General features: G+C 40.4%; 1 protein-coding gene and 1 long non-coding RNA gene across 2 annotated transcripts in view; both read right to left on the bottom strand.

Annotated features, from left to right (window-relative positions):
- The window catches only part of LOC125963619 (uncharacterized), a 687,634-nt gene that overhangs the window by 453,961 nt on the left and 205,898 nt on the right, over positions 1-27,775 (bottom strand). The window lies entirely within an intron of this gene.
- ZEB1 (zinc finger E-box binding homeobox 1) overlaps positions 1-27,775 on the bottom strand; it is a 201,111-nt gene that overhangs the window by 57,629 nt on the left and 115,707 nt on the right. Inside the window, exon 2 of the mRNA XM_012536308.3 lies at positions 20,680-20,880. Coding sequence (XP_012391762.1) covers positions 20,680-20,880 — 201 coding nt within the window. The remainder of the gene's footprint in view (positions 1-20,679; positions 20,881-27,775) is intronic.

Genomic DNA, 27,775 nt, shown 5'->3' with positions numbered 1-27,775 from the left:
ACTGTTCACAAAACCCCACACATACACCAGTGTTTACAGCTTTATTAATAATCCCCAAAAACGGGGAACAGCCAAATGTCCTTCAGTGGGTGAACGGATAAACTGTGGTGCGTCCATATAACGGAACACTACTCACCAACGAAGAGCACAGTACTTATCCTTGCAACAGGATGAATGGATCTCAAAGGCATGCAGCATGCAGGAAGCCAGACACAAAATGTGTTACGCTGTGATTTCATCTATATGACCTCAAAAAACCAAAACCACAGTGACAGAGAAGAGGCCGTGGCCGCCAGGGTTTGCAGTAGGAGGAAGGTGTGACTAAAAAGGGTACAGTGAGGAGTTCTTTGCTGATGGAACTGTCCTGTGGGGTCCTTGGTCCTACAACCAAAAGGAACTGATTCCACCAATCTCCAAATGAGTGAGGAAATTGATCCTCTCCTAGGATCTCCAGAAAAATACGCAGCTCTGTCAACAGTCAGATTTTAGCCCAGTGAGATCTGTCATTGGCTTATGACCAACAGCGCTGTAAAGCCATACATCTGTGTTGTTTAAGCCATTGAGTGTTCTGGTAATTTGTTATGGCAGCAACAGAAAACGAATCAAGTGGTTAAATAGTCTTAGAGCAAGGAGAAGGAAGAGGATAACATCTATTTGCTGGCTAGCCAAGAAGAAGATTGTGATGTAGGGTTCGATATCAGATACCATAGGCCTGAAAACCAAGAATCATCTAGCAATTACTAGGTCCTGGCCTTGCTGGAGGCCATGGGAATGTTTATAGTCTAGAGGGACATATTGGGTGGGCCAAAAGGTTCCTTCAGATTTTAAGTAAAAATAAAAGACACACTTTTCATTTTCACCAAGAACTTTGTTGAACAACATATTCACCTTTTTGTTCCACTACCTTCTGCCATTTTTCAGACAACTTCATAATTCCATCTTCCCAGAACTTTCTCTTGAGCAAAGAACTGTTCCAGGTGCCTTTTACGGTCTTCCGGGGAATTGAAATTTTTTCCATTAAGAGAATTTTGTGAAGACCGAAATAAATGGAAACCCGAAGGTGCAATGTCTGGTGAATCTGGTGGATGAATCAGAACTTCCCAGCCAAGCTGTAACAGTTTTTGCCTGGTAATCAAAGAAACATGCGGTCTTGCGTTATCCTCATGGAAGATTGTGCATTTTCTGTTGACTAATTCTGGACACTTTTTGTCGAGTGCTGCTTTCAGTTGGTCTAATTGGGAGCAGTACTTGTTGGAATTAATCATTTGGTTTTCTGGAAGGAGCTCAAAATAGAGGACTCCCTTCCAATCCCACCATACACACATCAATCACCTTCTTTGGATGAAGACTGGTCTTCGGTGTGGTTGGTGGTGGTTCATTTCGCTTGCCCCATGATCTCTTCCATTCCACACTCTTGTACAGAATCCACTTTCCACTGCCCGTCACAATTTGTTTTAAAAATGTAACGTTTTCATCATGTTTCAGTAGAGAATCACATGCAGAAATATGGTCAAGAAGGTTTGTTTTCGCTTAACTTAACGTGGAATCCAAACATCAGAGCAAGTCACATAACCAAGCTGATGCAAATGATCTTCACCGCTTGATTTGGATATTTTGAGTGTATCGGCTATCTCCTGCGTAGTGTAACGCTGACCGTTCTCAATTATTGTTTCCATTTGATCGCTATCAATTTCAACCGGTCTACCCTGGAGCACCGTCCAGCGAGAAATCTCCAGCATGAAACTCTGCAAACCACTTCTGACGCGTTCGGTCGCTCACAGCACCTTCTCCGTACACTGTACGAATCTTTTTTTGCATTTCAGTTGCATATAATAAAGCATAATACGCAGAAAATGTTGCTTTTTTCTTCCATCTTCAATATTAAAATGGCTACACAAAACTTCACCAATTTTGATAAGTTTTTTTTTAAATGCATACTGATATGACAGCTGTCACAATACAATCTAACAAAATTGTTTCGAATGAAGTTAAAGACAACTATGCACTACTAGAGCAACCTTATGGAAAAAACCGATCGCTTTGGCCAACTCAATGTAACTTGCCTATGAGAAGAAGGGAATGAAGGCTTTTATATTTAAAATATAAAAATGAAATACAAACAGATATATGAAGGAAACATAAAGATAGAAATTTAAAATAAAGTTAAGATTTGGAGGTCATTAAGTCCATTAGAAAGGGGAGCATGAAACAGAGAAGAGTTCAGTGCTGACAGAAGCACCACAGAAGAGATCTCTATGGATGTATCCTATGATGAAATTACATCCTGTTCCTCTATACATGTATGTCACATAATGATGTTATATTCAACGTATATATACATTTTTCTGTTGGTCTATAAGGAAAAGAAAATAGCATACTTTTCAGTCAAATAGATTTGGATTTAAGTCTTGGCTTTCCATATTTAATGTTTCATCTTAACAAGATACTTAACCTTTCTGAGGCTCAGTTTCCTTACTTGTAAAATGGAGCTAATACGCTATCTCACAGAGTTGTTATAAAAATTAAAGAAAATGATGTTTGGGAAAGCAGTCAGCAGCAGGCCTGTACAGGTGCAGCCACTCGGTGTTACTCCTCTGTGCTGATGTGTGGAAGTTGGCTTTACAGGTGAATGTTCATTGTTGTGCCAGCCTTCCCAGCCCTCCAGTGTTTTTCAGAAAAGATGCATATCTCTCCAAACCCAAACTAGACCCGAATACAAAAGCCCGAATGAAAGGCAGAATAAGCCTGACTCATCCTTGCCCCCAAAGTTCCAGGTATGGAGACCAGCTCTGGGATAAGGCTGCCGGCAACCTGGAGCAGACCGGGAGGACGGTGACGGCCGTGCCCGAGGCCTTCAGGGACGGGACATCAAACATTCTATCAGACAGGCTAAGGCAGGGATGAAGGCCAGAGATCTGGCCAGAGATTCGACAGCACATGCACTCTGTAAGCTGAATTATTACTATGTTTCAGTGTTCCTCCTTTTGTTCTATTATTGTTTATTGAGAAAAATGTTTTTGAAAACTCCAACTTTTTTTTTCAGATATACTAATGAAACTCAAAGAAAAGGGGGTTTTGCTTCAGTTTGAGCAGGATTAAAAAAACCTTTTTGATGGATTAAAGACCTAAATGTAAGGCCAGAAACTATCAAGCTCTTAGAGGAAAACATAGGCAGAACACTCTATGACATAAATCACAGCAAGATCCTTTCTGACCCACCTCCTAGAGGGAAATAAAAACAAAAATAAACAAATGGGACCTAATGAAACTTCAAAGCTTTTGCACAGCAAAGGAAACCATAAACAAGACCAAAAGACAACCCTCAGAATGGGAGAAAATATTTGCAAATGAAGCAACTGACAAAGGATTAATCTCCAAAATTTATAAGCAGCTCATACAGCTCAATAACAAAAAAACAAACAACCCAATCCAAAAATAGGCAGAAGACCTAAATAGACATTTCTCCAAAGAAGATATACAGACTGCCAACAAACACATGAAAGAATGCTCAACATCGTTAATCATTAGAAAAATGCGAATCAAAAGTACAATGAGATATCACCTCACACCAGTCAGAATGGCCATCATCAAAAAATCTAGAAACAATAAATGCTGGAGAGAGTGTGGAGAAAAGGGAACACTCTTGCACTGCTGGTGGGAATGGGAATTGGTACAGCCACTATGGAGAACAGTATGGAGGTTCCTTAAAAAACTATAAATAGAACTACCATACGACCCAGCAATCCCACTACTGGGCATATACCCTGAGAAAACCATAATTCAAAAAGAGTCATGTACCAAAATGTTCATTGCAGCTCTATTTACAATAGCCAGGACATGGAAGCAACCTAAGTATCCATCATCAGATGAATGGATAAAGAAGATGTGGCACATATATACAATGGAATATTACTCAGCCATAAAAAGAAACGAAACTGAGCTATTTGTAATGAGGTGGATAGACCTAGAGTCTGTCATACAGAGTGAAGTAAGTCAGAAAGAGAAAGACAAATACCGTATGCTAACACATGTATATGGAATTTAAGAAAAAAAAATGTCATGAAGAACCTTGGGGTAAGACAGGAATAAAGACACAGACCTACTGGAGAACAGACTTGAGGATATGGGGAGGGGGAAGGGTAAGCTGTGACAAAGCGAGAGAGAGGCATGGACATGTATACACTACCAAACGTAAGGTAGATAGCTAGTGGGAAGCAGCCGCATAGCACAGGGAGATCAGCTCGGTGCTTTGCGACCACCTAGAGGGGTGGGATAGGGAGGGTGGGAGGGAGGGAGACGTAAGAGGGAAGAGATATGGGAACATATGTATATGTATAACTGATTCACTTTGTTATAAAGCAGAAACCAACACACCATTGTAAAGCAATTATACTCCAATAAAGATGTTAAAAAAATATTTCATTCATTTTCTTCTTGTTGGTTTGGTTTCTGACGAGAAGTTGGCTGTAATTTTTAATTCTTGTTCTTCTGTATATAAAGTATTTTTCTCCTCTGCTTTTTTTTCAAAATTTTACCTTGCTTTTGATTTTCTACAGTTGGAATATGATATGTATAGGCATATTAAAATATTTTTTGTTTATTTTGAAAAAAAAAACCTTTTTGATTTAAAATAATTTTAGGCTTATGGAAAAGAAAAATAGCACTGAGTTCCTGTATACCTTTCAACCAGTTTCTTACATAATCACCATACTATTACGACCACCATTATAATAACATTAATGCCATACTATAACTCACATACAGATCTTATTTGACTTTCGCCAGTCTCCCCCCTTAACGTCCTTTTCTTTTCCGGTTCAGAAATCAATTCTGGATCTCACAGTGCATTCAGTTGTCATGTCTCCTCGTCTCCTCCAAAATTTGACAATCCAGTCAGTCTCCGACAAGTCTTTGTTTTTTATGACACTGACACTGACAATTTTGAAGAGTACTGGTCACTTATTTTGTAAGATGCCCTCAATCTGATTTCTCTGACGTTTTCTAATGATTGGATTGAGGAAACACATTTTGAGCAAAACTGTCTCTGAAGCGATGTGCCTTTGTTAGTGCCTCTCACCAGTGGTGTGTGGTGTCAGCGTGTGCTACTACTGGTGACAGTGACCTTGATCACCTGGTTAAGATGCTGTCACGTTTCTTTATACTAGTTATTATGCCTTTCTTTATAATTGTCTGGTGGGGAAATACTTTGCGGTTATGCAGATACACGCTTTTCTCATTTTACTTGTACCCACTAATTTTAGCATCCACTGATGGTTCTTGCCTGCAACAATTATTACCAAGGTGTTTGCCAAATGGCGATTTTCCATTCCCCTAATTACTTCTTAATTTACAACTGGAATTACACTGTAAGGAGGAGCTTTCCCTTCTCCCCCATGTATTAAGTATTTATATCAATATGGATGAATGGGTATTTTATTTTATAGATTATAATCCAATACTATCATCATTATTTTGCTGCCAAAACTGTTCCAGATTTGGCCATGGGGAGCTCCTTCAAGGTAGCTCTTGTGTCCTTTGATATGCCTTCATAAACTTTTTAGCACTTTCTTACTTATGTTCCAGGCTTATCTCATATTCCGCCCCCCCCCTCAGTTCTAGAATCAGTCATTTATGCAAGGAGCCTGGGTACAGTCATTCTACAGGAGATGGTATGTGAATCCCAGATCTGCGCACTAGATACACTCACTGCTACTGGCTCTCATTGCTTCCATGCCTTCTCAGCAGACAGAGCTGGGAGATACATATATGTACCCTAACACCTGCATATACCCATGTATAATTTTGTATTTATCTTTATAGACATAAAGAACCATGAGTTCACTCTGGTACCTCTGATTCCAATCGGACACCACAGCGTTTATTCTAGCCTCCTTTCTTCCCCTTGTTTGTAACTTCTGACAGTGAGAAATCTGGGTCTCACCATCCTCAACAAACTGATTTGTTCAATTCCAGGGTACACTTTACACATAAAATAGTTTCAAAATAATGCATACCTCTGTGAGTAGCATTTTTATTAACTAGAGGGAAAACAGGGACTGGCGGGGGGGAAGTGTGACACTTGTCTGAGTGTATCTTTCTGCACAGTACACCTTTACAGCCACGACAATGTCCCTGTTCCCCGCTCCACCCCCCCAAAAAATCACTCAGCAGACAGAATAAAAAATGAAATACAAACATCAACAAAGGAACCTAACTCTATTATAAATGAATGACATCACACACTGAAGGGGGTGGGGAAGACAAGAAAGAACCTAAGTAACTTGGAAAGCAGTACTTGGAACACGCGCAGTAGAGCTGATGACAAAGGAGCCGCACACACTGCTGTCCAGGCAGCTCCTGTGTTTGGCTGGGATTTGCAGGAGGGCAGAGGGCACGGCTGAGGCTCACATGGGCACAGCCCAGGCTCCTCCGCCAGGGCTGTCTCTTAACACTTAGGTATTTAGAGGCACTTAAATACTACGGTTGCATATTAGCGCAAATGGAGTGGGATCCCCTTATAAGCAGAGCTAAAAAGTACCTCCGTGGCCCAGTCTTTTCATTTTACAGACGCAAAAGAGGCGCTCGAGAGGCACAGAGTACAGTGACGACACGGAGCCGCGGGGGAGCTTTGTCCACATCACACACCATCCTTGGTTGAAAAGTTTCCAAAGAGTAGGTCAGGCTGAATCTTGAGACATGAGGATAATTTGGCTCGATAATGCGTTATATAGTGATTGATGCACTGTTTGCACAGATTACTTATTTTATTACAACTTGTATTCAAGAAAGCCTTATTGCTATGGACTACAAGATCAGAATTTTAGATGTTTTTATTTTAGAGAAATTCTCACTGACTTGTCATTTTTGTAAACACGTACATTTCTACAGAGTTTAAAAAACTTCAAGTAGAAAAATGGTTAAGTCGCTATTACTTGGGATCACTTTTTAAACTCAGCAATTTTAAAGCATTAAGAAATAGCCAATCTATTAAACAATATTTTATACTATTGGATTAGTTTCATATACTTTTTAAAAGCTAAAAAAATGAGGGGCCTATAAAACAGGTGTCTCAAAAGTTAAGAGTGTATATATTTAAGAACGTTTAACTGACACAAGCATGAGAATTTTTGTCTGAACCACAAGAAACTCTTGTCAGATAAGTACGACATGTTGGAACACTGCCAGGTTACACTGTCTTCCCTACAAAAAAAGGTCAAGTTTATAGTAGTTTAAAACAAAAAGGCTTAAAGAATCTAGAAATTTCATTTTTAGAAGTGAACATGTCCTAGTTAATTTAGTATCTATGATGAAACTATTGCGTCTTCTCTATAATCTAAGAACTTGAGATTTCACTCCCAGATAAGATTTTTAAAGGAGCTTACTGCATAATTAACATCTCGATAGCATATATTTTCCAATATATTTAGACCCTTGATTTGCACTCTGCTGCAGCTGTGTATCAGTTTCATGTGCTGGTCTCTGGCACAGCTAAATGTCACTGACTGCTTTCTTCTTTACTGTTCCCCCTTTTTCTTAAAAGTCTTTAAAGTAGCTGATTGGCGTAGACGGTGTGGCTCCTGTGGCTTTCCTTCCTTGTGTTTGTTGTTTGTTGTGTCACACTGGGTAGCAGTTTATTAACAGGACGCACCAAAAAAGTAAAGCACACAGACCAGCAGTGGAGCTGGGATCCTGAGAGAAACGGTGACCAGGCAGGGGGACTGCCTGCCTCTGGGAGCGAGCTCCACTGGCCGTAACTCACGTGTTCTGCTTCTGCTCCAGGATCAGGCTGGTTTGGTCAACCAGGTCCAATTCGACAGATAATTTTTCAAATTCAGCCACAAGGACCGCCTTGAGGAGCCATAAAACAGTTCAAGGGTAGAAGTGCTCTGGACCCGGGGCCTCATTACATGAACTTTCATTTGAAGGCATGATTAAGGGCCACAATGGCAGCCAACTGAATAAACCAGTAACCGTTACTAACCTGGACAGTCATGAAGTTAAATTAATTTATTTATTCTGAACCAATATTCCAGCACAGAGTCTTGGTGGCCTTGCATTGCTGGGCAGTGTTGCAAACCTGCTGTGCCCCTTTCCACAGATGAAATCCTAAACTCCAGCAGTGGGAAGGGTATCTTTAAGTGGCAGAAGGCCAGAGTTACCCAGACTGGAGGCCTTCAGTGGCTGATACTGATTCTTCACTTTGGTCAAAACTATTTGTCAAAAGAACGGTTTTATGTGTATTGGTTTGTTCTACTTGGTCAGGCAAGATTGTTTTGAACATGGTGTGACACACATAAACCTTTATTTACTTATTTAATTAGCTAAGGTAAAGCCTAGAAATTAGCCCTTTATGTTGGTTTAGAAATATAGTTTATTTATGAAAGGAATGTATCTCCAAATTGAGGGTTTTTTCTTCAGAGGAGTTTTAAGTAGTTTTCAGTGTCTCTTTAACATATGTTCTCTAAACAATGCATGTTGAACAATAATGGCTCAAATGAAAATAGTTATGTTCAGGTAGGAATTAACGTGTAATTCTCAATACCCTATGACTTGAGTATCAAATTTACCATAAGATTTGGTCAAACAGAACTTGAGGTAGCTTGTACACAATACAAATTAGAAAGTATTGATATGTACTCTGTCTCATTAATTTTTCCTACCCACACTCATGTTGTTTGCTTTGTCATCACACGTAATTGGAAAATCCAGAAGAGGATATTCTACTGCATGTAGTCATATGTTCACTCTTGCCATTGCGCTTTCTTCCTTCCTGATGTCCCAAGATTTCTCTTCTATCACTTCCTTTCTGTTCAGAGAGCTGCTTTTAGCCCTTCACTTAGCGTAGGTGTGCTGGGGACAAACCCTCTTCGTGTTTCTTCATTTGAAAGTGTCCTGATTTCTTCCGCATCCTTGAAGGATCTCTTTTCAGGATACAGAGTTCCAGGCTGACAGTTCTTCTCTTCAGCAGCTGAGGTGCCCTGTTTCCGGCTGGCTCCATGGTTTCCTATGAGCAGTCTCTGTCGCTTAAACTGTTTTCCCCTAAAGGTAAAGGCGTCTCCTCTCTCTACCTTCAGGATTCTTTCTTTGGCTTTAGTTTTCTGGAGTTAGCCTATGATGCATCTTGGCCTGGGTTTCTTTGGATTTATCCTGTTTGGGGTGTGGGTGCGTGTCTTTTGCCACATTTTGGAAAATTTCAGCCATTAATTCTCTGAATACTTTTTCAGGCCCTTCCTCGTACTTCTCTCCTGGAATTCTGATGACAGGCACAGCAGATCCAAAGGAGTTGCTTAGGCTCTGTTCTTTTTGCAGTCTGTCTCCTTCTGTCGTTCACGCTGGACGACTCTCCTGTTCCAGCTGCAACCTCGCTGATTCTCCTCCCATCCTTCCACGCGGCTACAGAGTCTGCGTGCTGAGGTTCTGAGTTTCAGTTACTGTATTTTTCAGTTCTAAACTTTCCGCCTGGTGCTCCCTCGTATTTTCTGTTTCTTTGTGAAGACTGTATCTTTTAGCTTGAAGCATGCTCACAATTGGGAGTTGAAGCACTTTTATCACGTGACCGCCCACGTCAGATAATTCTAGCATCTTTGTCACCTCAGTGCTGGTGTCTGTTGACTGTCTTTTCTACTTCAGTTGAAACTTTCCTGGCTCTCAGTGTGACAAATGAGTTTTGAATGACACCTAGATATTCAGCTATTCTATAGGGAGACGGAGACCCGGGATCTCCCGTGGGGAGGCGGGCACGCTCCCATCCTGGGCCATGGCGGGGCAGGTGCGGGCTCCTCCCTCAGCCTCTGTTCTGCACCTGGGGAGAGGCGCTGCTCTTTCCGGCTGAGCGGGTGGGGTCCAGGCCCCGGCCAGGCTCTCCTGATCCCGCTCGGGCTGAGAAGGGCGAGGCGCCTCATCACCGCGCTCCGCTCCACGTGGCTTCCGCTGGCCCTGCGGGCGGGGGTGGACGCCTTCAGTCTCCACCAGGCTTCCTAGCACGAGCAGGTCAGATGCCTGTCACCACTGCGGGCGATGGGATGGAAGGCCAGGCTCCCACGTAGTTTCCACAGTGTTTCCATGGTCACTGCTGCTGAGTGGGGACCCAAGTCCCAGCTCCCTACTTGGTCTCTGACATCACCATGGGGGGAGGTTCCTTTCAGTGAGTGTGGAAGGCTGGGCTCCCCACTAGCCTCTGCTGGTGAGGGTGGGCAGTGGGGCTGCCGTCTTCCCGTGGCTGGACTAGAGCAGGTAGTGTCCACAAGCCGCCTGCTTACCAGGTGTTGAGGTTCTGATCCACGAGGGACACATGGCTGAGAGAAAGCCCAGGGGACTCACTGCTGGGTTGTTCCTCAGGACCTGAGGCAACGAGCCTGCCTTCTTCCCTCCACCTACCTTCCAGAGTCTTCTTGTTTACATGTAGTATCCACAGGTTTTGGCTGCACTTAGCAGAAGAAACAGGGAAAAGTATATCTATTCCGTCTTACCAGAAGTCTCTATAGTTCTTTTTAAAACAGTTGATAAAGGATTAAGTGATTACCTTATTTTACTACTTCCTAGATGCCTTATACATGGGCCAGCCAAGAAAACGCCTTAATCTCTATTCATATTTTATATAAGAAAAGTTTAAGAAAAGAAAGAAAGCAAAGTGCCACCCAGATGGAGCTTCCAGGTTGCTCAGATTTCAAAAGTAAATTTACAAAGAGCAGAAAGAATGTCACATAACCAAGGATGAATACAGGAGTTTAGGCAACATAAGGTCCAAATAGTGTCAGGAAGATAAAAAATGAAGAAGAACTAAAGCTCTCAAAATGTTAAGGAAAGCAAGGAAGGGAAAAACATTTTCTTGAAACTGATGGTATAACTGATGAAGATTAAAAATAAAAGAAGGAAAACGTCTTACGTCTTAACTCATTCACTCACTTGCAGGAGATTTCTTAAGCATCTAATACGTACTAGGCGTTAATGGTCACAGACAGAGGTCAATATGATACAGTGTGTGGCCTCAGGAGTGTTTGGTGGAACAGAGTGGTCAGTCAGTCACAGCACGATGTGGGAGAGTGACAGACAGACGCAGCTTTGCTGACACTTACTGTGTCTGCGGGGGTCAGACAATGTTTCACAGAGGAGGAGACAGACAGGACAGAAGGACGCCCAGGAGAGGGGACAGGATACGGAAGCTTAGAGGAACGGGCTGGACACAGGGCGTGGTACCACTCCAAGCCTGGGAAGACGTGGTGGAGCTGGGCCGTACCGGCCCTGGTCTGTCATGTTGCAGAGTCTGGATTCAAATCCCACAGGCAGCCAGGAACTAAAAGAATTAGTTTTGATCTTCTCTTCCAGAAAGTATGAAGTTCAAGAAGCAAAAGAGAATCAAACTCATGATAGATACGTCACTGTACGGGAACTCTTGGTCTCCTGGCTCATACAAAATTATCTTCAGAAAATATAGAAGACTTTGAAGATAAATCACTGACCTGATCACCGGTTATGATCTGTGAGTAACAGTGGAGATTAGGAGATATGGACAAAGTCATTCAATTTGCATAGTCTACCTTTGACTTTCTTTTGTAAACTACAGATCAGAGATATTTAACTTCCATCCTGAGAATGTTTTCTAGAATAGATTATAAAGGTACTATGTTGTCTGCACTTAAGAAGAAAAAGAAAACATTGACCACTAGCATTCGGAATGGGTTCAAAGAAAAAAAGTCATATAAACTGGCCTCATATCCATTTTTTAAAGTACTACTAGGAGGCATGATCTCATATGATATTTATTTTTGAAGACATGGATGGATTAAAAAATGGTTGAATAAGTTTATTTAAAAAGTGGTGGTTTAGAGAGTGATGACAACAGAAGAAAGCTAGTGCCACTAGGTGTGTCGTTGGCCCTACTCATCACACTTCTGGATGACAGAAGGAAATGGACAGGACAAAAGACAGAATCAGACTCAAAAACAGATACAAGTGGGACTGGTTCCAACAAGATTACGAGTAATAAATGTGTCATAATCAGCTCCCTCCAAACCTAACTGTAAAATGGAAGAATCCATGGGATCATCTTAAACCCCTCTTCCTCTCACAATCCTGATATAATCCATCAATAAACCCTAGTGACTCTACTTTCGAAGTATAACCAGAATTTGGTACCCCTCACCACCTTTACTTCTACTGTCCTGGTTCAAGTCACTGCCCTGGAGTATTGTAATAACTCTGTGCCGGTCTTTGTGTCCCTACCCCTGACCTCTAGGGTTTATTCTCAATACAGCAGCCAGAGTGCTCCTTGTGAAATGAAAATCAAACCACACCACGTCTCCATTCAAATTCTTCTAATGTCTCCTCATTTTAACAAGAGTACGAGTGTGTCCAGTAGCTTCTAAGACCTCTCAGTGCTCTGGCATCTCACTGCCTCTCTGGCTTCATGTCTGCGGATCCCTCCCTCCCTCCCTCCCTCTGCCCACGAGCCTGCTGGCCAGGCTCCTCAGACGCCAGGTTAAAAATCACAGTGATTCCGGGACACAGACACACTACTAAATGTAAAATAGATAACTAATAAGGACCTGCTGTGTAGCACAGGGGACTGGGAGACTCTACTCAATACTCCATAATGGGCTATATGGGAAAAGAATTAAAAAAAAAAAAAAGAATGGACATATGTAGATGTATAACTGATTCACTGTGCTGTACACCCAAAAGTAACACAACATTGTAAATCAACTATACTCGAATAAAAAAAGACTTTACCACGTTATTCTCTGAAAAATCCCACACCCTCAGTCTAATTATGGAAAAATATCAAGACAAACCCAAATTGAAGGATGTTCTGCAAGTACCTGACCAGTACTCCTCAAACTGTCAGGTCACGAGAAACAAGGAAAGATGAGAAACCGTCACAGACCGGAGGAGACTAAGGAGACCAAACCAAATGCAATGTGTGCCCTGGACTGGACCCTGGAACAGGAGGACATGAGTGGGAAAGCCCGTGAGATCCAAATAAAGTCTGGAGTGTAGGTAAAAGAAGATGGAGTCTTCTGACCCATGAGCATGATACACTGCTCCATGCGCTGAGGTACTTGCTAATGCCTCTGATAAGGGCTTATAATTTGTTCGTGTGCTCTTCCACATCTATTTTCATTTTTTAACTCTTGCTGACGTATAAGGATGACTTTAAATTCAGTATATCATTTGTAGTCAGCAAATTTGTCAAATTCTCTTACTAGTACTAATAATTTATCTGTAGATTCTTTTTTATATGTACAGTTGTATTATCTGTAGATAGTGAGAGGTGTTCTTTCCTTCTCAACTGCTATCTTTCTGTGTCTGTTCTGTCTTACTGTGCTGGCAGCACCTCCAGAAGAAGGCTGAGGAGAGCAGTAAATGTCCTCATCACCAAGGAAATGTTCTCATCATTCTGTCATTAAGCATGATGTCTGTGATAGATTTTACATAGACATACTTCCTTCAATCAAGGAAGTACCTAATTCATTAGTTTTTATTATATCCATTCACAGGTACTGAGTTTTAATAAACACTTTTTTCCTGTGTCTGTTGAAGTGAATTTCGAGTGTTCTCCTTAAGTCTGGGTTAAAGTGGTATTTTTAAATTTTTATTTTTGTAAAGATGTTTTTTTGATGTGGACCATTTTTAAAGTCTTTATTGAGTTTGTTACAGTTTTGCTTCTGTTTTATATTTTTTGGTGTTTTGGCCACAAGGCATGTAGGCTCTTAGCTCCCTGACCAGGGATGGAACCTGCACCCCCTGCATTGGAAGGTGAAGTCTTAACCACAGGACCACCAGGGAAGTCCCTAAATTGTTTTAAATGTTACTCTGACCTTGCATTTCATACACGTACATGCATGTATACTGTATCGCTAATATCTTGTTTGGGATTTCCGTGTCTGTGTTCTGAGCAAGTCTGTAACTTTCCTTTCTTATACTTATCTGGGTTGGTATCAAGATTAGCCTCATTTAAAGAGTTGGGGAATCTTCTCTCTTACACTAGTCTTTGGAAGCACTGTCTAAAATTCTAATTATTATCTCCTTGAATATTTAGAAGAATTTACCAGTGATGTCATTTGGGCCAGTTTTCTTTGTAGAGGAGGAAAAAATTTCTCTCTATATATACATATGTACACATATCAAATTATCATGTAGAAAAATTTACTGTTTTTTCTTTTGGTGTACAGTTCTATGAACTTTAACACATGTAGACTCATGTGACCACCACCACAAACAGGACACGGAGCAGTCCTGTTATCCCCGACACCCCCTGGTGCTGTCTATCCCTTCATGGTCACACTTTCCCTTTAGCCCGTGACAACTACTGATTTGTTACCCAGCATACAGTCTGTCCTTTTGAAAATGTAAGGTACGTGGACCCAAACAGTATACAACCTTTTGAGATTGGCTTCTTTCATTTAGCGTAAGGCCTTTGAGATTCATCCAAGTTGTTGCTTGGACCAGTAGCCTGTCCCTTTTCATCACTGAGCAGTATTCCATTTCATGGGTGTACTACAGTTTCCTTACACTTTCACCTGTTGAAGGACAATGGGTTGCTTCCAATTTTGGGAACTTATGAATAGAGCTTCTAACATCAGTGTACAAGTTTTCCTAGGGAAAATACCCAGGAGTGGGATTGCTGGGTCATATGCTAAGTGTATACTTAACTTTATAATAAACTGCCAAGCTGCCTCCCCGGGTGACACAGCATTTGCAATCCTACGAGTCTCAGCTGCTCCATCTTCACCACTCCTTTGTGGTGAGGTTATAGAACTATTCCTGTTTTCCAATTCTTCCTGAGCCAGTTTTGGCTAAGAATTTCTAATATCCTGTCCCACATTTCCCCTGTAAACTTGTTAATGTCTGTAGTATCTGTAGTTATGTCCACTCTTTCATTCTTGACTTTAACTATTTATATTTTATTTTTTCCTTGATCAATCTCATCAAAGGTTTGTAAATATTAATGTTTTTGAAGAATAAAGTTTTGCTTATGTTGATTTTTTGTACTGTAGGTTTTTTTTCAAAAAATATTTTTTTTTGACGTGGACCATTTTTAAAGTCTTTATTGGATTTGTTACAATATTGCTTCTGTTTTATGCTTTGGTTTTTTGGCCGCAAGGCATGTGGGATCCTTAGCTCCCCGAACCAGGGATCGAACCTGCACCCCCGGCATTGGAAGGCAAACTCTTAACCACTGAACTGCCAGGGAAGTCCCCTGTAGGTTTATTTTCAATTTTATATTACAGTTGATCCTTGAACAACATAGGTTTGAACCGCACAGGTCCACTTACACGCTGACATTTTTCAGTAGTAAATACTACAACACTAAGCTATTTGCAGTGGACTGAATCCATGGATGAGGAACTGCACGAACGGGGGGGACCTGCATGCGCTGAGGGACTGCAGGCATGGGGGGGACAGTACACATGGCGGGGACCACACACGTGGTTGGGGGAGAACTGCAAGCACGGAGGGCTGACTAGGCTGCAAGGAGGGTCGGCACCCTGACCCTCACATTGTTCAAGAGTTAACTGTACTTATTTTGTTTTCTTTTCTTTTACTTTCAAACAACTCAGTTTGCTGTTCTTTTTCTAATTTCTTAAGATAGATGCTTATTAGTTCATTACCTTTTAGCCAGAAACTTTCCTAAAATATGTACTTAAAGCTCTAAATTTTCCTCTAGAAACTGCTTTAACCACATCCTACAAATTCTGATATAGAATATTTTTACCATTCAGTTCAAAATATTTCATTTTCATTATGATCTCTTTATTGATCCATGAACATACATTCAAGTGTATTCCTTAAAACTCCCAAACATAATATTCTATGTATCTTATTTCATAGCTTAATTGTATTGTGTTCAAGGAACATGCTCTGTATGATTTTATCCTTTGAAATTTGTTGAGATTTGCTTTATGACCCCGTATATGTTCAATTTTTACAAATATTCCAAATAGCTTGAAAAAATACTTATTTTGCAATTACTAAGTACACTGTCCGTATATCTTTTCAAATCTTCCGTATCCTCATTGGTTTTGTGTGATTATTCCATCAATGACTAACCAAGGTATGTTAAATCCTCAGCAATGACTGTATATTTGTCTTTTTCTCTTTGTAGATTGGCTATTTTTTCTTCATATATTTTTGAGGCCTTGTTATTAGGTACAAACACATTTAAAATAATATCTGATCAGTGAATTTAATCTTTCACCATTATAAAATGATCCTGTTATCCATAATAATGCTTTTAACCTTCAAGTCAACATCATCTGAAATAAATTTAGCTACACCCGTTTTTTTGGTGAGTATTTTCATGGGAAATACTTTTTTTTTTTTGCCGTACGTGGGCGTCTCACTGTTGTGGCCTCTCCTGTTGCGGAGAACAGGCTCTGGACGCGCAGGCTCAGCGGCCATGGCTCACGGGCCCAGCCGCTCCGCGGCATGTGGGATCTTCCCGGACCAGGGCACGAACCTGTGTCCCCTGCATCAGCAGGTGGACTCTCAACCACTGCGCCACCAGGGAAGCCCGGGAAATACTATTTGTTTATCTATCTTTACCATGTACTTGTCATTTTCTCTGCTCTTCTTACACCTCAGACCTCTAACAAGGATTTCTCTCTTCACGCCTAAATAAGGGTCTACTGAGAACACATTTTCTGTTTTCATTGCCTGAAAGTTGTCTGAAATCATCACCTCCTTTCTTAAAAGATATCTTGTGAAGTACAGAATTCTGTATTGGCAGGCATCTTTTCACTATGTCTGGCTTCCACTGTTTTTACAGAGAATTCAGCTGTCGGTCCAACCGCCACCCTCTCAAACATAATCTGAATTTGGGGGGTTTACTTTTAAGAGTTTTATTTTTGTCTTGGATAATCTGTAATTTCACCATAATGTGACTGGGGATAGATTTATTTATCCTTCTTGAGATCCACTGAACTTCTTGAATCTGTGGTCTGGTGTCCTTCATCAAGACTGAAGAAAATCTAAGCCATTATCTCTTCAAATACTGCTGCTTCCCTGTTCTCTCTTCTCCTAGAATTAAGAGTAGAAGAAACTTCTATTCTATCCTTCATGTCTCTTATCAGGATTTTTCTATCTGTCTCTCTGAGTTACATTTAGTATAAATTTCCCCCTATATTCCAATTCATTAATTCTTTCTTCAGCTCTGTTTACTTTAATGTTAAACCTATCCTTTGAATTTGAATTTCTATTATTCTATTCTTTTAATTTTTAGAAGTTATATTTAGTTCTTAAAATCTGTTGATTCTACTGTATTTTATTCTACCACAGCAGGTAATTTCAAGTTTGCATGTGTTTTCTTTAAACATGACAGTCATTTTATAATCTGTATCAGATAGTTAAAGTCCTTATGGGTCAGTTTCTGCTTCCTTTTGTTTCTGGTAGTTCTCACTCACATTGCTGTCCTCTTGCTGAATTATCTGGGAAACTTCTACAGTGCTACGATGAAGGTATGCTCCTCCAAAAGATCTGGCTTTGCTTCTGCTTGGTGTCTATGGGTAGGGCAGCAGGTCCACTTTGGACTCAATTATGGCTTGAACTTTATCAGGCTGCCCAGTGATGCGAATCTGAGCTATAAATCAATGCATGACAGCTTGTGGTTACTGTTTCTCAGAGACAATCCTCCATTCCCCCAATCCCTAGTCAAGGCAATTTTGTTTGCTAAGTCCTGAGGATGGTAGGGGTGGTAGAGGGTTTGCTTTTAGTTCATCATAGTCAGGATGTAGTCCATACTAGGGGAGGATCTGCTACTAACTCTTTGGTGGTCCAAGGCTTTGTTTCTTCTCAGAGGCCTGAAAACCACATCTTAGGTTACCCTTGTGAGGCAAATGTCCTCGAGGCCAAAGAGTCTTCTATGCTGTGCTCTGCTGACCTCTATGGCTTCCTGTATCCACTTAGATATATAATCTGTTAATGTCTTACTATCTAGTTAGCTCTTTAAATCTTTCAAGAAGATTTCTTTATTTAAAAATTTAATATCATTAGTTATTTTCAGTGAGAACACTGGTCCAAATAATCTATCCGAATGTATTTTCAGAAACAGAGCCTCTTCATTGATTTTTTCATCTTTCTTTTTACCTCTATCTCATTCTCTTGATCTCCCCCTTTTCCAGACAAATCATTTCCTTCTTGCTTCTGTATTAAGACTTCATATCAATGACACCAATGGATCAGTTCTGGCTACCAACAGTAAATACTTAAGAAACAGCTGCTCCCCCAATTTCTGAGCTCAGTATTACAATTTAACAGGTTATCAGCCCTGCTGTTAACCAACTGTGATAATGAATAAGCAAGTTAACTTCTCTGGGTCCTACTTTCCAGAAACCTGGGAGTTATGTCAGCCTTTCTTTCTCAATTACACAGAATTACATGGAATCAACCAAATTTAATATATTTTACCCCCTACGTTTCTGTCAACTCTCTCCCTTTTATTCCCATCCCAAGGCCCACTTCTTTAGTTCCAAAACTCTCATCACTGCCTGAACTATTAAGCCTCTTTACTGAGGACACTACCTCCTGCCTCTAGACACACCTGTTCCCAGGATTCTTTTTCCATATTGCTACCAGACTTATTTCTAAAGTACATATCAGTGCTGTTATTCTCATAGCTTCCAGGATAAAGTTCAAATTCCTTGACTTAGCACATGATGCCCTTCATAGTGTTTCCCTTGTTTACTTCTCTGAGCTCATTTTCTGCCAACCCCATTTGTTCAAATCTTTGTGGTTCCAACGTATGTCGCGCCTTCTGCTGCAAAACCACCTCCTGTGCCTCTCTGCCTGCTGAACCTCTACTGGTCCTTTGTGACTCAAGCCCAGCACTGTTTCACTCGGAAATCCTTCTACTCTCTCAGGTGTAGGTGTTCCTTCCTCGTGTTTCCACATAACTCTTAAATTTACACCTACATCGAACTATAATGACTTTGTGACTTACTTCCCTCTCCCACATTAAACTGTAAGCACTTTTCACACAGAGACAGTCTTACTCCAGTTTGCAACCCCATTCCTGCAGAGCTGCTGAATGGACAGATGAGTAACGCCGTAAAACAAGGGGCTGATTACGTGATTCCAGAGGTCCTCTGTTAGCTATAAAATTTGTTAACTCCTGTCACCCTGTGCCTACTCTTTGGACTCTTATCTCAGCTTCCACATTTGGTCACCCAGATTCTTGGGCCTGCATACCTGACCCATTTCCCCTGACTGTCTAGCCTGAGTTTTGATATCCTGTTGAGATGATTTCCCTGAATTTGAATCTTGCTGGGCAGCTTCTCTTTGCCTGACCTTGAACTTGGTCCCTTCACCTGCTCCTCTCTGCCTCGGTTGATGCCCCGAGCCTGACCCTCCCCCGATCCCTCTAATTCACAACAGCTGCCACGTCCACATCCTTCTCTTTTTATCCCACTGTTGCTTAAACTCTCACAAGACAGGCTAAATAGTTTATTGGGAAAAGTAGAAAGGAGACATTTTAGAGCTGGAAGAAAAAGCACCTTCATCTGACAGATGGGGAGGAAGGTTAGACACAATGCTCGCTCACTGCAAGGGCACTAGTGGGGGCTCCTTGCTTTCACTGCTCCTTCCACTCAACCATGCTTTACTTTTGTAAAGGGTTCACTCGGGGAGAAATTTAAAGCAAGTGAAAGAACCATGAGAGAGAGACAGAGAGAGGGAGGGAGGGAGAGAGAGAGAGAGGGAGAGAGAGGGAGGGAGAGAGAGGGAGGGAGGGAGGGAGAGAGAGGGAGGGAGGGAGAGGGAGGGAGGGAGAGAGAGAGAGGGAGGGAGGGAGGGAGGGAGGGAGGGAGAGGGAGGGAGAGAGAGAGAGGGAGAGAGAGGGAGGGAGGGAGGGAGAGAGAGACAGAGAGAGGGAGGGAGGGAGAGAGAGAGAGAGGGAGAGAGGGAGGGAGAGAGAGGGAGGGAGGGAGGGAGAGGGAGGGAGAGAGAGGGAGGGAGGGAGGGAGAGAGAGAGAGACAGAGAGAGAGAGAGACAGAGACAGAGAGAGAGAGGGAAAAAAGGGAGAGGGAGGGAGGGAGATGCTTACAAACACTAACAATATTCCCATGATTTACCTGCACTTGGGATCTTTGCACACTGAATTATCTTATAATGCTACTATACCAAAATACACTTTGTTGGTTTCTAAGTAGATTCTTCATTTGAGGTCACAGTATGAAATTAAAGATAGGTTCAATTACATCAACAGTATAGGGAAAGCTTGATTCTGGTTTTTAAAAAACTACCAAAATTCAATATATTATATGGATCAATATATTACATGCAAGTTATGGTCAAAATAACTTTCATCTCTCCTAATAAAATAGCAATGCATCATCAAGTTTAACACAATGAAGGTATTTTCAAATTGTCAATTAGGCCCATGCATTTCCTATTAATTCCACACTGACTTTAGAATGTACTTTTTGGTAAGTAGAAGGAGACGTTCTACTGATTAACAGCAAATAAATTACAGTTCATTTCAAACTTTTCATCCAATTTATCGTTTCAATTAATATATTTTTTAAAAGAAGATGGAAGAGATATGGAACATATGTATATGTATAACTGATTCACTTTGTTATAAAGCAGAAACTAACACACCACTGTAAAGCAATTATACTCCAATAAAGATGTTAAAAAAAAAAATCCAGAGAATAGAACATTACCAGAAAAACGGAACTCACCATCGTCTTCCCAGCAGCTCTTCACGTTCCCTTCCCTTGCGCTGCTCCCAGGCAGCACTGCCTGGTCTGTCGGCAGGCCATCCTCTGGGGCGCCACCTTCACAATCTGCTGCATCCGTGATACTTTCTTCTTCCACAATGTGGAGTTTGTCTTCATCGTCTGAATCTGAATTTGTTTCTACCACAGTATTATAGTTTGTAACTGTAATACAAACAAGAAACAAATAATCAAAACCAATTAGTACAAAAGCTGGTTTTCACACCTTAGTACAAAGAAATTTTAAGAAGTACTTAAAACTTTGGTGTTCAGTAATAGTTTTAGACTGTAAAATGTAAGCAGCTAATTTCTTTGATAACATGCACACACACAGCACTTCCTAGATACCAGGTGGACAAAAAGGCACGTAACAGTAGCCATGCTTATTAAATGCTTAGCTATGCGCACGGGCGTTTTACGGAGAGTAACTCGCCAATTCTTCCAAAAACCTTTTAGCAGCCCCATGACCACAGGATCTACCTACCGCCTACTGCTTATATCCCTGTTCTACAGAAGCGGAAACCGAGGCACAGGGAAGGTAAGTATCTTGTCCAAGACCACACATCTAGGAAGTGGCAGGGTGGGGATTTGAACCCTAGGAGTCTGGTTCCATATTCTGTGTTCTTAACCACTACATCAAACATCTTCTCCAATTGTAATGAGTTTATATGACATGACGCTGCTTATGTAGAACAAGGGCTTCAAATCTTTAAAGCATTGCAATTTAAGAAAAGAGTTCATCTCTCCTAATAAAATAGAAATGCATCATCAAGTTTAACACAATGAAGGTATTTTCAAATTGTCAATTAGGCCCATGCATTTCCTATTAATTCCACACTGACTTTAGAAAGAATCAACCAATTTAACCAAATTTCCACATAATTAAGACATGATTTAAGTAATGTTTATACGTAAGTCCATCATTCTGAAGGAAAAAAGACCATGACATTTAGTTTTCAAACGGGCACCCTTTCCACATTTTTTATGAGCTTCAATAAACTTTAACACACCAGCATTATAAAGACATATAATAATTCTGAATAACTACAGCTCACAGAACCAAAACAACTTATACAGTATAGGCAATATTTTTTCTTTAGAGTCCTTGTAGTAGTCACTCTAATGCGATAAATTATTTAGAACCTCATGGGGTATGGTCACGGGAATACCTCTTTTCAACAATTAGCCGGGTGATTCTTACTTGCTAAGGTAAGTGTGAGAGGAAGGGGGAAAAAGAAAGCTTTGTTTGCGTAGCTAAGCAACAATCACTTCCAGTTATTCTTTCCATTTCTTCCTTAAATTTTCCAAGCTTTCTTGAAAGAAGATAATCACCTAAACGCTTAAAACGACATGTCTGTGTATATATATATATACACACATACCCCTTCCCATACACACACACACACCCAAGAACACAAAAGAAGAAACACAATCAAAAGCATGGATGTGTATGTCAAGGTGAGAACTAATAACCACGTCTCCAAAACTGCTCTGACAGACCCTGGGAAAAGCCCTCTGTCCAAGACGGTACTGGAGTTACTCTTTTGCCCACACTGGGAATTCTTCCATATCTGAAGAAAAGTGTCAAGTATTGTTGTGTCTGTAATACTTCAGTGTGAATACAGTTTCCCAGATCTTGCCCCAAGAGCAAATAGTTTTCTCTCTAGTTTTAATGTAAAAGTAATACATGTAAAAAATTCAGACAATACAAAACATGTAAAATTAGTAAAATCCCCCTCTCCCAATTTTTCCTTCCTCAACTCACTCTTTCAAGGTAACAATAACAGCAAGGTTTATTAATTACTTTATGCACTAGGCAGGCACGATACTAAGCATTTTACATACCTTATCCTATTTAATTGTAACACAGACCTCACCTTATACACATACATATCATTTAATATCAATCCTATATATAAGTGTATGTGTGCATACTTAAAATACACACATATGGGATCACATTACACTGTTCTGCCACTTAGTTTTTTGCCACTTAATTACATATCCTGGAAGCTTTTCTATGTGAGCATCTGTGGAGCTTTCCCATTTTCCTCTGGATGGCTACAGAGCATTTCACTGTAACAGATAGAACCTAACCAATCACCTGTGGACAAAATTTAGTTTGTTTCCAGTGTTTAAGTATGTCAACAACATCATAATAAATTTTCTTGTAAATGTATCTTTGGACATTCCTTAAATACATTTGTCAGATACATTAGTAGGGGTGGAACTGCTGAGTCAAAGGAAAACTTATTAAGTAGATATGGAAACACGGGGAATTCCTTGCACTCCAGCCACACCAGGAGCAATGTAAATTGTGAAACTGTGTGTGTGGGTAACGAGCGTGATTCTCAAAGGACAGTCTGCAGTTGGAAAAGGGTTTCCCACCGAACCTTTAACTGAGAGTAAGATACAGGTGTGTGTGTGTTTGAATGAGGGAAAGGGTTTCCCACCGAACCTTTAACTGAGAGTAAGATACAGGTGTGTGTGTTTGAATGAGGGATCTTACCGGCAAATGATGCGCAATGCTATTAGCTTTATTTTTACTGTCAAGGGCTCCTTAGTAGTAGCCTACTGAATGACTTACTAAAGTCACTGAAAGTTGGGACAGTATATAAAGGAATTTCTATGCCACAAGCTAAACTTAGAACACAGCTAGTGTTTCCTCAGGGTTAATCGATTCTGTATTCCACTAGACCTGGATGCCACGGAAGGTTCGGCTCACTGCAAAGCTCTCATCGCGCTTGGACATTCACAGACAGCTGAAATTCCTACTATTTTCTGAAGGGAGGTTTCAGTGCTTCTTCAGTGTCTTGAGTTGACCATGGGTTTATATTGCTGCTATTCTTGCCTTTTAATGAAGTATACTCCAGTTTAGTTTTATCATTATCGATTTTGTTAGCTCTAGGTTTTTTTGGTCAACCCTAGATATTTACATGCACACTTAAGAGTATTCTAGGCTTGAAAATTTTCCAAAAATTGGGCTTTGAGACATGTATGCATTATGGTTCAAATATTTACCTGCGTGCTTCATAGTTTTCATTGAGTTCTTTTTACTCTGAGCTGTTTTATTCTGTCTGAGTCAACTGTAGCCTGAAGTCCTCTGAGAACACCTGTCACCGTCCAGGACTCTAGCAAAACTCCTTCCTGTCCCCCAGTGCAAGCTGCCATTGTGGTATGGAAGATTATAAGCCAAATGACCAAACCACAGAGACGGCAATATATTTTACTATTATCTTGTGAATTTTCCTAGAGCATGTTTTGAAGAAGTGGTATAAAACTTGAAAAATCCAGAAGAGCAATACATTTTGCTGGCTAAGATGGAAAAAAGACCAATAACTATTTTCCAAGACTTCACACTGTCTTCGGCTTCAAAGTCACTTAGTGGAGAGAAAAAGGAGTGCAAATCACTTACATTAATTATCGTAACTCAGATAACAGGCAAGCCTCCCTGTGTGTCTGGATCTATCCTGTGGTGGACCTACAGAGCTAATCTCAAAAGTACAGCCCCAGCACTAAAAAGCAAAGAGAGTAATACAGGACCTTTATCAATTCTGATAGCCAATGAGAGTGTCAGTGATCTCAACTGTGCCCATCTATCTCCATATCTCTACACTGTTGCACCCTTTGGCTAAAAAAGTAACATCTAAAGAGAGGAATATTATTAACCATCACAGGTGATCATCACCTCTTGCTTCTGAGTTTTCATTGCAATAATAACATTTTAAGAAAGAAAAGACAAAGGAACAGAAAAGGTAAACAGCTTTTTAAAATCTTTAAATATAATTTATAATACACAATACGAATTTAAATTTCAATAAAAATAGTAACATTTTCAATGCATTCTAGAATGGGATAAGGGCACGCTGACTCTCGGTGGTGATTCCTGTTCGTGCCATTTGCTACCATCAACGCCAGGTGTAACAGCGTCCCCTGCACAAGGCGGCTGGGAGGAGCTACCGACTTAGAAACGCGCTGTGCTTATTAGAGCAGCACCTCGTAGGCAGTAAAGACCGCAGAAGTGCCTGCTGTTACCAGCAGCAGCAGCAACATCTCACTGAAGCTTACAACAGTTCCTAACAAGTAGGTACTATTACAGCTTCCTTTCATAGACAAGAAAAGTAGCTGAGTGACGTGTCTGAGGTTATGTAGCTACTAAGTGGAAAAGCTGGACTCCAAACCTGGTCTGCCTGATTCCACAACCCATATACTTTTATTGCTACATACAAAGCCTGCTGACAGAAGATGGTTGCACTAATGATAAATATTTTTAAACTTGTATTTTTGTGTCTAGCCTATTCTGGGACCCTGTAATCCCAAACTTAACAATTTGGCACTAAAAACATTTGCAAATGACTAAAGAATTTTAACCATTAGAATCTCAAAATAATATAACAAACAGTGTATACCATGGGGTAATATCATCATTATAATCAATAAACTTCAAAAGACTAGCATATAGCACATTATTTTTAGTACTGATTGCACGTAGCACCACATCAAGTGTGCTAAACTTCTATGTATCTGTTTCTTAAGTAATGTACAATAATAAAAGAACTAGCTACATTAGACGAAGACAGTTCAAGAAGAGAGCAATACAATCTCAACTTCCATCACGAAGATATCTGAAGGCTTTACAAATAGAGACCCCACCAGACACTGTCTACAGTTGCTCTGAACAGCAGGTTGGGTTCCTGCACGTTAAGCGGGAGACTAGGGGTGGGTAGGGGAGTGGGCGGTGGTCAGGTCTGACACAGGTTTTCGGTTCCTGTCCGGTGACAGCGGTGGCATGTGTCGGTTAAAGCCACAGGTAAGGCCACGTTTCGACATATTTTTGGATGTACAAAGGTGTTTTTCTGTCCAGAGGAGGGGTATTTCATGCTTAACTATGTCCCACTCATTCCTACCTAACCCCCAACACACACTCATCCGCATGGCAGAAAAGAAAGATAAAATCTCTCTTAGGAAAAGACCTAAGACTGGTCCTTAAAAACTAACAGACTCCTTCTAACAAACTCTTCCATATACATCAGTCTAACCTACTGGTATAATTTAAGAAAGACCTAGAAAAAGAGGTACACTGCAAGTCTGCTCAAGATTATAGCTGGACTGAGGAGCAGAATATTTTACACGTGTCTGCACTAGGCTGAGAACAATGTGACTTAGGCGTGAGTGCATGAAATGTGGAGAGAAAGGCGGAGACCAGCACAGGTGCTTCCATTACCCCTCGACATCACTGGGACGGAAATGATGTCACGTCACGTATTTTTCTTGTCCTGAGCAGAGTCCCTGGCACACTCACTGCCTTCCACACGGTAGGTACAGAATTATCTGCTGAACTGAATCTGAGGCCACACTTCTTTTCTTCTCAGTGAAGTCAGTGAGTATATTTAAGTGTTACTGATAATTCAGGAAAATGAAGACAAAGCTGCAGTGACAACCATATAAAGAAACTTGTAAATTAACACACGAAATAGAAAGGAGAGGTTATTTGACAATTCATAAGGTTATAGAAAACTTCTGCAAATACTACTCCAAGAGAGAGGAGCTCACGCTGTCCATAAACACTACGCTCAGTCTACACCGTCAGTATTTGTTAATCTGGCTTTTGACCTGATTTACAGATAAGATTAACTTACTATCTATATTATTTACTGCATAAAGTTATGATATAATATGCATATTTAATATAACATACAAGTAATCTACTAAATAATGTACAATGTGTATATTATCTAATTTTATATTTAAGTCCCTTAAAAATAGGCATCACAGTGACCGTAGAGCACTCCAAGCCCTATGAACATGTGAGGTTTTAATAAACACTAATGGTTCAGCCAGTTTTGCGGGAAGTTATTTCAATTCCTCTCTAGGTAAAATCTTCCTTAACTTAGGGTATCTAATGAACAATAAGCATAGACTCTTTTTACATTTTCAAAGTAATTTGAAAAACATAACTTCAGTGAAAGTCAATGATTCTGAAGTTGACCCCATGCAAAAGGGCTGGTGGTTTTCAATGCCTCCAGATACCAGCTATTAATAGACTGAAAGCTGACTTGTCTTCTCCCCTCTCTCATCACACAAAAAATACTAGGTTTCCATGGGATCCGTCTTTGGTCCTCTCTCCATCCTTACTCTGGCCCTTCCCCCACTCTCCACGGGTCTGCTGTCTATGGCCCCCAACAAGAGCCATCCCAAGTGACCTTCCCCTTGTCCTGCCGTATCAAAACTCCCACTCATCCAGAGAGCTTATTGCAGCCAGTGTTAGTACAATTCACAAAAAGGTTGGTGGAACAGTTAAACAGCAAAGTTCTCAGCAGATTAAAGTAAATTCAGTCTCACGAACAGGTGAGGAAAATATATGGACTAAAATAACTCACACTAAATTATTAATAACTAATATTTCCTTCATAGGTTAATTCTACATTTATAAAAGGATGCTTTTTAATTTATATTACTTGTTACTTCTGGAACACAGGCAGTATGACAAAATGCAAATAAAGTGTGGAAAAGAAATTAAAAATATAAACATGGAAATTATTGAGTCAAAAAGTAGAGAAGCCATATAATTGATAAATCAATCCAAAAGCCAGATCTTTGAAGTATCAGTAAAATAGACAAGTCACTAGCCCACTTAACACTAGAAAAAAAATTGAGAGGCACAAATATTCGATATTAAAATGCAAATAGAGAAGTAACTCCAACTAAAAGTAATTTAAGCTACTTCCTGTATAAATAGTTTGCACAAATCTAAGCAGGTAAATGTGTAAACATGGATGAAGTAACTTTTCTGGACACTGTAAATGCTTATAGCTACATCTGATAGAATTTATAAAATTATGGAAGAGAGACCAATGGTACACAGACCACAGAATAAATTTAGGAAGCTTTCAAATAGTTAACCAAAAAGTGCCAGATAAGTTTTCCCAGGTGAACTTCAGATCTTCAAAGGACTGATAATTCTGTTGCCTTTTAAAAAGAGAGAGGAAAATGCAAAGAGTCCAAATTCTTTCTATGAAGCCGCATAGTAACAGTCAACTAGAATCTGAGGAACAGGGAC

The sequence above is a fragment of the Orcinus orca genome, chromosome 2, assembly GCF_937001465.1.
Source record: "Orcinus orca chromosome 2, mOrcOrc1.1, whole genome shotgun sequence".
NCBI lineage: Eukaryota > Metazoa > Chordata > Mammalia > Artiodactyla > Delphinidae > Orcinus > Orcinus orca.
Note: the sequence above shows the minus strand (reverse complement) of the source record. Positions and strands in the feature narration are given on the sequence as shown.